This window comes from Carlito syrichta, unplaced genomic scaffold (assembly GCF_000164805.1).
Source record: "Carlito syrichta isolate Samal-C Ts95f unplaced genomic scaffold, Tarsius_syrichta-2.0.1 Scaffold305792, whole genome shotgun sequence".
In the NCBI taxonomy this organism is placed as follows: Eukaryota; Metazoa; Chordata; class Mammalia; order Primates; family Tarsiidae; genus Carlito; species Carlito syrichta.
This window is the reverse complement of record NW_007249888.1, coordinates 221415-233219: the sequence shown is the minus strand read 5'-3', so window position 1 is coordinate 233219 and position 11805 is coordinate 221415. Positions and strand designations below refer to the sequence as shown.

Here is an 11805-nt window from a genome sequence, read left to right as displayed (position 1 = left end):
CAAAAAAAAAAAAAAAAAAAAAAAAAGCCCAGTTCAAAAACTATTTGTACCCCTCAAAGCTATTGAAGCAAAGAGAGAGAGAGAGAGAAATATTCCCAGAACCCACCACAGCTGAACATATAATGTGAAATATTAGTCTCTTATTGTTTTAAGTAATGCCAATCAAATGGCCAGACCTTTTTTTTAACTGAATTTAATGAGTATTCCATGAAAAATATTTGCAGTGTTAACTCTCAAAGCAAAGTTGGCTTTTAGTTGTTAAGTATTTTCTCTCTAGTTCATAATAATGAATGAATGGGAATTCCACCCTTAACCCCCCTAGAAAAGCTTTATTCAAAAAATCACAGCTCACAGAAGCACAGTGACTTAAAAGGCCTCAGTGAATGCTACAAGGACATTGACATCTAGAGTGATGAGTTGAGCTGAGAGTCACTGGCACACATTAAATGATTATAAATATGTGTAAAAGACTTAGCAAGTCCAAAATAAATTCCTACGGAGCTGACACATTAATTAGCTCTTTCTCCCTCCTTCCCTCCCTCCCTCTCTCCTTCATTTCTCTCTCTCTCTCTCTCTCTCTCTCTCTCTCTCTCTCTCTCTCTCTCTACCTCTCTGTGTGCACGTGTGTGCGCGCACACACACACACACACAATACTATATATGCACACTATATAGTATGGAACCTATAGGTAAAGGGACAGACTTGAGTTTTAATTTATACACTTTCGTATAATCATATACAACATAGAACTTGAAACTGAAAGAGACATACATGAGTCCCAATCTCAACTCTGCCCTTTACTCATGGGACCTTATTGCCATTTCTTAACCTTCCAGAGTTTCACTTTCCTCAGCAATGGAAATAATAAGCAGTTCATATAGAACCTCCATGTAGTTTAAAAACGTTTATGTATGCAAGCACCTAGTGTAGTGTCAGACACATAGTTACCAAGTATTATTATTGTTATTTCTATTTTGCAGCTCCCTAAGAAGTGAAACACATTCTGTTTTGGCAGCTAATTGTTCTAACCTCCAAAGGCCCAATCTCCCAGTAAAAAAAACAAATAGCTAGCATTCCAATAGGATGTTCCTTTATGCTGTGCTCTAAACTGACAATTGAAAATATGCTTCCAATAGACACAGCTGTCTAACGTGCTAAGAGCAGTAATGCGTTACCATGATATCCAGGGATAACAAAATTAACAACACCCTCCCAAAAGATCTCCTCTGGGGTGATTTACCAATTATTTCAGTTAAATTTTTAGTCATGAAAAAGAAGGAACCTAGATTGGCACCATATTAAAATATCTTCCTCTCTCACTCTCAGTGAAATGTGGCTAAAATTTACCCTAAATATCCTAAATCCTTGCTTGTCTTTTCCCAAGTAGTTCCAGAGAGAGGATTCCAAAGTGGATCTGTCAGATTTGTTGCCAATGAGTAGACTTTCACAGGTTGCAGGAGGAAGTTCTCTGCTTTTTTCCTCACGTATATAGTTGCATGGCAGCTCTCTGGAATATCTTTCTTGACAATGTCTCCTCCATTCACAGTCCCAAGCCTGGCTAGTTCATTTTACCAGGAATAAGGTTTCACTGGAGAGCTCCAGAAGATCGTGAGTGAGGGGGAAAGGTACAAGTGAAGGTCTCAGTTTGTTTTAATTGACCTCAGCCATTGTGTGTAACAACTGAGTAAGATAAAATGCAGAAGGACCTTCTCCTGCAACCCATGAAAACTGTACACTGGCAACAAATCTGACAGATCCACCATCCTTTCAGTCACATCCAGTTTGACCTCTAGATGTGATCATTCATTCCTGCTTACTGTGGCTGCACAGCCAAGTACCAAAGAAGTACAGTGATACTGGCCACAGATCATGTGAGTGAGATGTGCTTGCGAGTGCTTTGATTTGTTTCTTTACCTATATATTTATTTAGGCAGGGAGGAGCAGTCAAGGAAGGGAAAATGCTTTGGCAAACTCTTGATTGTATAAACTGCTTCCTCCACACTGAGAAGTACCTTCCTTCTGGAAGGATACAGAAAGACAGAACTCCCAAAAGGCCATGTTTTTGCCAAAATGTCTAAAAGCAACATTTCTAAATTGGGACTACTTTGCCAAGAAAAGAAAAATGTCTTTGCTGTTAATATCAGCTGAATAAAGCATCTGCCACTACAGTTGTCATTAGGGAGTAATGCGGTCAAGGTTAACTTGTCCAAACAAGGACGACCACTTATTACTGGTAATAGACATCTCTCTGTGGGATTACCATGGTAACAGCTCATCCCTCCCAACAATCCCTGATACCACACATTGAACAAAGTTTTCAAATCAAGTCATGATTACAGAATATAAAGAAAACTCAGAGAAAATGCCAATATCAACATTATTCTTTCCTACTAAGAAGCTACATTTTTAGATTAGTTGTATTCAATTATGGCTATCCCTTGACAATTTCTGTAAGCAAAATCATCAATACCAATGGACCATGGTGAAAAGTCATATCAGCATATTCTTACAAAAGCAAGAAACAATCAAAGGCAGTTAATTATTATTTAAAACATAATTAAGAAGAAGGGGGAATACACCCCTAATGATGCTCTCTTGCATGATTATTGATGTGTATTTGGGGAGTACAAAAACCAAACACTTCACCAGTAATTCCCTCAAGAACAAGGGCTCATCTCAGAGCTATTTACGCATAGGCCAACACTTTACTGGCGGAAGAGTAGTAATCTTGGTGATAAATAATACCCCCAACCAGTCAGAGGAGGTTAATAAGATCCATAAGTCAATCTCAGAAGTAGTGGTTGTTTTAGTGTGAGTTGTACATGCATCGAATTATTGTGTTCTCATTTCTCCACTGTGAGACTGTGTACAACAAGCTCTCATTTAAAAATTTCTTTTTCAGGATAGAAACACTATTAAGAAAGCCCTCAAAAGTTCCACAAGATTAAACTTTCTGTGGAGAAGTGTGGTCTCATACTAACACTTTTCAATGTTTATGTTATGAAAAATTTCAAATAAACAGAAAAGTACAAAGAATAATGCCAGGAACATCTGTGTACCCATGACTAGTTTTGTCACATTGTAATGCTTTGCCACATTTTCATTAAGCCTTTTTTTCTTAATAGAAAAACATTATTAACTAGGAAAATAAAAACCTGCGGTTAGTGCTCCCCAATCTCATGCCCCTGCCTCTCTAAACAATACATAGCAGTAGTTTGCATGTTTTCAGCCATTTTTATAAGTAGTATTAGACTGTGTATATCAACCTATCACTTCTTTTTTTCTCAGCATCATATTTCTAAAATTTATCCATTTTAATACAAATACATATGTTTCCTTTATTTTAATCACCTCCGTTTCATTGTGCACCCGCACATATTATTTTACCTTTTCTCCTTCTAAAAGGGCAGTTAGATGCTTTTGGTTTTTCACTTGTATGTGCGATAGCTTCACACATGTGATGGTTTCTGCAGGGACACACGAGTCGAACTGCTGAGATGCAAAGTATGTGCATCTGCATCACCAGGTGTTGCCAAATCACTCTCCAAAGTAATCGGACCAAGGCACACTCCCATCATCAGTGTTTGAGAATGTCTGTTGCTCCACATCTTTGTCATCAACTGATATTGTCAGATTCTTTAACTTTTGCCTATCTGATGAGTATGCAATGGTATCTCATTTTAATTTGGTTTTTCCTGATTACCAGTGAGGCTGAGGCTTCTTTCATGTTTATTGGCCATCTAGATCATCATTTCCATGAATTACCTGATTGTAGCTTTTGCTCATTTTTCTACTTGCCTTTTTCCTTATTGCTTCGTAAGAGATTCCTTTACATTCTGTGACTTTGGGAAAGTTACTTAACTTCTTGGGTTTCCCATTAGTAAAATGCAGATAATAAACCTATCTCCTAGGAATGTTTTGAAGCTGATCAAAAAGCACTTAGTCCAGTGCCTATTACATGCTAGCAATCAAAACAAAAGTCACTATTACTTTTATTGTTATGCTTATGAATAAGGTTCAGGGTATAAAGTATTTTTTTCAGCATTTCTCCCAAGTTCATGGCTTTCTTTGGATAAATACTACAGGACTCAGAGAGTCTCAGCAAATCCCCCTGTTCAACATGTTTCCCCAAGGTAAGAAAACACAATATCCCTCATCCCATTGTTTATGTTTATAAGTTACTATTAGGGAAATGTGCAAAGTTGACTCCCCTAGATATTGCTTAAACTAAACATCTAAGTTACATTTTCTACAACCCATACCTGACTGTGACCTCATTTGTGAAATGACCATTATTCAGAGTCTCAGCAATGGTTAAGTCACAGAGTGAAAAGGACTCTGGGAAAGAGAGAGGTAGGTGGTGGAGGCTGGCAGGTTAATCAGTATCAGGACCTGGCATTACCAGGTACTTGCCAGCATGGAAATACTGGCATGACTTCCTGAAATTCTACCAGGTCCAAGACCACTCCATTTCTCCAAAGGTTATAAGTGATCCTTGAGTAAGAAAAGCCAAAGGACAATCATCATATCAGTTTTCAAATGCATAAGTAGGGTTTTTAAAAATAATGACCAAAAGTACCTGATGTCACCTAAGTGGCAGCCAATCCATTTCAATACACAATATGAAAAGATTTCTCTATGCTCAATATCCAGAAGAACATATTCCTAAGCACTTATTGGTGAGCTGAAAAGATGCAATGCAAAGAAATCCCATAAGCACCTCTGCTTGGACTCACAGTGTGTTTAGTTTGGTGCTGAGATCCTCCCAGATTGGCTTCTCTTCAGTCGCCTCTTGACCTTTCATGGAGGAAGGGTATGCTCATCTTTGTGAACCCTGCCAGTGGAGGCAGGAAGTACACATAGCTGCCCTCAAGTAGTCCTGACATCAGCTTTAACAGATGACTGGCAAGGCCCCTTTCAGATGTACTTGAACATCAACTAATGTTCAGAATTATCTCCCTCCATATTCAATTTCAACCGGCACTAAAGAAACCAGAGACTCTCGTTAGTGACTAAGAACAGGGGCCTTGTGTCCTCTCTTCTTCAGAGCAATCATAGGTAAGATTTAACTCGAGCCCAAATATAATTAGACCATCTTCTGATATCTGTCTAGGTGCATGACTTTCTTCCTTAAATGTGTGCCAAGTTTCCACTTTCAAGAAGTTAAATTGCCATATAAAATGCCCTGGTGATGATGAGTAATTAGACACTGTAATGGAAAATTAACTGTGTTTTTATTTAGAGCACTTATTTTAGCAAGACTTTTCTTTTTGTAACTGTTATTAAACCGTAATAAAAATAAATTAAGTCCTGAGGGTTTGCAAAGGTTTTCTGGTTAAAAATCAAACAAACAAAACACCTCTCTTCCTTGAGAAGATTTTCTTTGTTAATGCTACTAAGTTTATACAAAGTCTGGTCTGAACCCTATTATTAATAAATCTTAATGTTAATTCTAATTCTGTCATCCATATTATGGAGGAAAAGACCACCATTCCAACCTCTTAGGGAGCTAAAATGAAGGCAGGTGCCCACAAGGCAGGCCCAGTGGGTTGCTCCACAAGTAGAGTCTTCACGTGAATACCCTCAATCCTTCTCTTTTTCTCTTTGTCATGCTACTTCCAGGAGAAAGTGCTGCCTGCAGCAGAGTGGTCTATGACCATCCTGTGAGCACCTGTGGGCTTCAGCAAGTTCTCTGTGAGTCCAACTTAGAGCCACACTAGAAACACCAACTCCATAAGCATGGAGTGTAAAACAGGATTGCCTCCCCAACAGAGGATGCAAAACAAGGCCTAAATCAAAGCATCCCATCCAAGCCCTTGCAGCCCTTTAACCATATTCCAGCTAAGAGCTGGTCAGTAGGCTTAGCCGTAGGACTTATCAACTTTAAGTCCATTAACTTCACTCAGAAGCAGGACACTTGGAAAGAATGGTCCTTGTCCTCCACAACACTCACAAACGTTCACAAGCTTTACTCCAGTGAGGGAGCCTCAGAACATCTCATCTATCTAGTTTTTCATCTCGGTTGTTCCTCCTGCCTGACCTCAAAACTAAGTGCAAATGATATCTAAAAATTCTTCTTTGCTCATCTTCTAGAGTGCTAAATGCTGGGTCTCAAGCCTTAACGGGCTCTTGCATGTGTCTATGTAGAATCAACTTTCTCCACTTCCTATCCGTGGACTGACAGAAGAATTTCAGAAGCACCTTTGTTTTGCCTGTACAACCATTCTGAGGGACACTGTGTCACAAGGCAGAATCTGAGTGGCCTCACGAATTTGAAAGAAACATACTCTTTTCTCTCTTTCCTGTCCCTTCTTTTTTTTCTTTTAATCTCTCTGTACAACTTAAATATCCTTTGACAGTCCTTCCTCCTTTTCCTGTAGATTCTTGGGATATGTTAAACTTAACAATCTTTTCATTCTGATTTCTGGGGTGTGCTAAAACTAAAAACTTTTTACTGTCAAGTTTGTATCACCAAGTCAGTCTTCGATCCAGAAATACAACCAGCAAGACCACCAGCGTACCTGTAGGAAATAGGCCTCATAAAACAGCTAACATATTTACAGTTTCATTTGAGTTGTATTTAATAAAGTTAATTTGACAGCTTTGCTGAAGATAATACCCTTTAGGTGGAGTTCAAAGAGAAAACTCCACATGGTAAGCAAAAGTACTCAATTGTCAAAATGCTCCCCTATCCCAATTCCAAACTGCCTATCACATACTCTAGAGAACAACAAAGAAGGGCTTGGCAGTGGCTCTACAAGTAGTTTAAAGAGATTTTAAAAACACCCTAACTGCTAGTCAAGATTCAGAATAAGCTTAAGAATAATGGACTCAAAAAAAAAAAAAAAAGAATAATGAACTCAAAGATAATGTCATCATTGGATAAACATGAATATTTATTGATGTAAACTATAGAATAAAATGATACAAAAGATTACAGACATCTGAAGAAGCATTCAAGCTTGTAAACAAAATTTCTAATCATTTTCCCATTTGCTATTAGAAAAACCGGAGCCACAGAAGACACTGTTAATGAACAATTCATGAGTTAAAACTGACTCCTAAGGAAACTCTTGGCATCTCTATTTAACAAAGGAGTTGTACAAATTAAGGAATAATTAAATAAGACCTCAGTTCCAAATTTATTCTGAACCTGGATGAGTCCTAGATCCAGAATATCCCTCGATTTATTTACCCTTAGAATGGGAACAGGAGAAGCAGCTATGAGTAATTGCTAATAAAAGCCTATGTGCCTCTGGCAGAAACACAAATGCTTGTTGATAATGATCATTTTCCCAGACCCTGGTTTATGTTTCTCCATTAACATTCCAGTGTCCAACTCTCAGGTTCTTAAGATCCTACGGGACTGGATCTCTGACTAAAAGACTAAAGACGGAGCTGAGATTTGGAGAATCACCGGAGCCAACTCCAATAGGCAGTAGCCGGCTCCCTAACTCCCAAACAAGTCATTATACACGTCTCCACGCATTTCATTTTTCAGTGGGATGACACCCAATGTTTGTGATAAAAACGCACCCAAGAACACCACCCCAAAGAATTTGCTTCTCTCGGACCCACCAAAGGATAAAATGTTCTCAATGTCACCTCCTAAGATAAACACCCTTCCCCAAATACCCCTTATAATTGGCTGGTTGACTGTCCCCTGGGTGTGACTGCACGGGTTTATCCTGGGTGTGTAACCAAATTGGAAAAAAGTCTTCCTGATTTCTGAGTACTCTGACAAGGAGGACGACGGTGTAGTGAGGACTGAAAATGTGCTGAAGCACTGATATGACCTTGGCGCTTGGCAAAAAGAATCTCCTGCTTGGAGAGATTGGTCTATAATATCTCTGACCTCTTCCAGTTCTGTAAGTCAACTGTCACCTCTTTAGGACTGACCACCGAAGGGCAGAAAGAGGTGAGAGATTCAAGAGTCATTCTGCCTTAGAAGAGAATCAGACTATAGGTTTTAATGTAATCATTTAAAGTCTTGTACTGGTTACCAGTTGTAAAATGTTCAAGTACCTATACTCACCTCCCCCCAAATGCATGTGTGCAAATGAAAGATAATTCTAGATTCTAAGTATAAATAATTATAATAAATAAGTAATTAGTACCATAGGTTTGTTTGCCAGTATCCTCATATGAAAACTCTTAGGGTAAATTATTACATCCTTGTTTGTGTGAAACAAGTTTCTCATTTTTTTTCCAAACACTCCTCAAATTTAAACTCTGCCTGCTTCTAAAGACCAGACTGAAAGGCAGAGCCTTCAAAAATGACTGTGCCGATGCCTCCGCAATCCATTCGACTCTGAGAAACCAGCTTTCTTCAAGTGACTTTCCACCAAGAAACATTAACCACAATCACAGAAAAAGAAAGCAATGCACCCTAAAGTTAAATAGTATTTATGATATCCTACTGTGCACCTCATTTTTGGCTTTTTCCATTGCTGTCAACATTCTAATGTTTATGAGAGATCATTACTGATTTCTGAATGGCAATACATTTCCATTCTGCACGGGGATCACTGTTATCAGGTTTAAAAATAAGACCAACTTCTCATATAATAAGTTAATTTTAAACATATTCCACCCCTTATCAATGGCCTGAACAATAAAACTTTCTTCAAATAGAGGCATTCTTTGGGCTTAGTTTTTTTTAAACTTTATTGTAAATTTAACTATAAACTTTCCTATAGTTGGCCATAGCAGGAAAGGATTCTTTCTCAATGTATATTAAGATGATTTATGAGATCTACTAGAAAACCTAAAGAAATGTAAAGACAACTTCCTAGGACTAAAAATACTGCATTTATAATAAGAAAGGGCCTGTTGAAATAAACAATAATTTTTGAAGGTGAAGATTTCATCAAGGTTAGAGTGTCTAACAATAAATTCCTGTCAGGTGATTATCTGCCTGATGAAAAATATTTTCACTTCTCAGTTTATTTGAATACATACTCTTCTGCCTGAGGAGATTCAATATCATAAATTGGTCTTTAGATTACTAAATCTAAACAGTATGGATGGCTTTCACTTGTAGAGCTTTTCCTAAACACTGGAGCTTTCTTCCTACACCAATTTTATGTACTTATTGTACATGCTGGTAACTTTTAAATTTTGAAGATATTTTTTATCTTAATTTGTATCATATGACCTGACACAGTTCACTTCTGTAATAGTTGATTAAACCTTAAATCAGCAAACAAAAGATTGAAAAAGTTCAGTAACTGTAATTCCAAGTTATATCTTTCACTTAACTTGAACTTTTTTGTGTTGGTTCCACCACAAGTGCTAAACATTTAGCTATATCCAGCAAAAAATAAAAAATAAAATATAGTTTCATTATGGGTGCCAGCAATGTACTGTCTTTTTTTTAATTAATAAAAAAGATTATGTTCATCCGATCTAAGATTTTTGACCCTGAACTTAACAGTTAAAATCAACAAAAATGCTTTGAAAGTATGGTATTTGCAAAGCCCCTGAGAAGTCACTAATGGGATTCCCATGATCTAATACATGTAAGGCTTTAACTGTAATCATAAACCCACTGAAGGCTTATGATCTGAAAGTATGGACTACTGTAGCCAGTTTTTATGGGTTTAATTCCACCAGCAAATCCCAGTTTCTATATTTTAATTCTCAACTAGAGCAAAATCATGACACATTTTCAAAAGACCAATCTAAAGAAATAAAGCACTGAAATAATAGGGTCAGAAAACCAATGCCAACAACCACCCTCTGCCACAAACCACCAATGAACGTCTAAAAGCACAAGATTGAGCAAAACTTTAGTCTGTGATATATGTGTAATTCACTTGTAGCACACAAAACTATTTATGAATTTTATTTTTCTCTGACTTCCCACACAAGGCTCAATAAAACATAAAACTTACTCAGCTAACTTTGGGTGACTATTTTTTGAGGCTATTTATTACTCCTTTTCTGGCATGTTTTTGCTTATAATCCAATTTTATGACACCTAGAAGCCAGGAAAAGCTGCCTTCAAGTTTACACAGGACCCAAAGTCATTGAAAATTCTGCCTGCTCTAGGATCTATCTAGGTACTTAGGAGAAGTTATTCCGTTTTGTCCTAGGAACCTCCCATATGCAATGTTTGTGACTAAAGCCGATCCTGTCTTTTTCCTTAACAGGATTTGAGTTATAGTAAATGATTATTTGTGCTCAAAACAAGATTCAGCCTACTTCTCCTGTTCAATATACATATATACTATTCATCCATGGGTCCACACACAGCAAGCACACAAATGTAAAAATATCAACATTGAGGAAATCTATCTTGTTTCTAAAATTTTTTGTTTCTTGCCTCACATATTCTGCATTTTAAAAATTCAGTACTACAAACCCTTGTTATACAATATCAGGACTAACTATACCTTACAGACAAATTAACTTTCAAAAGGTGAAGGTGTAACTGAATATAGAATTCATTTTATATCCAGATACATGTAGTTATCCAAATAATTTGATTTTAAAAGAACTTCACTGTGTGCATTTAGTATATATTTACTGGTTGCCTCATAGGAACTATCATTGGAACCAAGAGAAAATACAGGATTCCAAGCATGTGCACTAACAGCTTGTGATCTGAATGTTCCAAAAATGTCTTTCAAGACCACTGCTGGTTCTTCATTTCTTCAATGTAAGTATAATTTAATTTATTTCATGCCACTCATGCAACAAACATAACCTCAAAGATTATTTTGATTTTGAAGTACATTTTAGTGGAGGGAATGATCAATAACTTTTTTGGTAAAAATCGCTTCAACTTCTTGTTCTTTGTGCCATACCCCCGTTTCCATAGCCTAAATCCTAATAATGCCAGGGCATTTTGAAATTTGAAGCTTCTTTCTAATGTGCTCAAAGTTTTAAAAATACTTCTGATTTATTTTCTATTTAAACCTATGACTTTTCAGCATATGTATTGAGTTCCCCTTATCTTTCCTATTGGTATTAGCTCTTGTGGAGAGAGAGGAAACTAAAATTGAAGAATGTTTTTATTGTTATCACTGTTTTAAATACTTAAGCGGGGGTTGACCTCTTCAGCTTGTGTCACAAACATAACATACTGCAAAACTACTTTCCCAGAGGGAGATCATTTTAAGTAAAGTTTAGGGAATTCAGGATTTTGTTGAGAATCCAGCGATACTGATTTACTTGTAAAGTACCCAGTGGAGACAGTAGGAGGTTAGACAAGTTAACTGAGGTGAGAAGCAAGGCCACCAAGATCAAGCTGAAACCCACAACACAGCTTCCTGAAACAATGATTTAGGTACTCAACCAGGTCAAGTGTTTGAACTTTCTCACTGAATACCACAGCAGTGCTAGAAAGGAGGAAGCGTTCTCCTCCAGGCAGGGCAATCAGATGTTGTACGAGTGGTCCACTCCCAGGGCCATGTTGCCTTTATTTTATTTCCAACCGAGCAACACCTTGGGCCCTTCCGGCCGGGTTGCAGACGCCTTTGCAATGCCCACCGCTTGCAGGAGAGCAGGAATCGAATCCCTTAACCCCTTCCTCCCGCCCTCGGGTCGGAAAGCCACCGCACCCCACTTATCCCCCAGCGGAGCGTCTTACCCGTACAGGAATGCAGGGGCTTGGGTCGCACGACCAGTGACGGGCACACGGAGTAGAGGGAAAGTTTCTCAAAGTAGTCGCAGGTCTCCTTGGAGAGGATCTCGTCGATCATGAAAGTCTTGTAGCGCCGCCTGGCTGCTTTGAGCTGGCCGGGCGAGCTCAGCCTCAGCTCGGCGTGGCAGTGCATGGTGAGCCGGGGCGAGCGCCC

At 38.1% G+C, this 11805-nt stretch overlaps 1 protein-coding gene across 1 annotated transcript in view; it reads right to left on the bottom strand.

Annotated features, from left to right (window-relative positions):
* The window catches only part of BARX2 (BARX homeobox 2), a 71176-nt gene extending 59377 nt beyond the window's left edge, over positions 1 to 11799 (bottom strand). Inside the window, exon 1 of the mRNA XM_008062667.2 lies at positions 11598 to 11799. Within this exon, the coding sequence (XP_008060858.1) occupies positions 11598 to 11784 (187 nt within the window). The 5' untranslated portion in view covers positions 11785 to 11799. The remainder of the gene's footprint in view (positions 1 to 11597) is intronic.
* Positions 11800 to 11805: the final 6 nt, after the last annotated feature.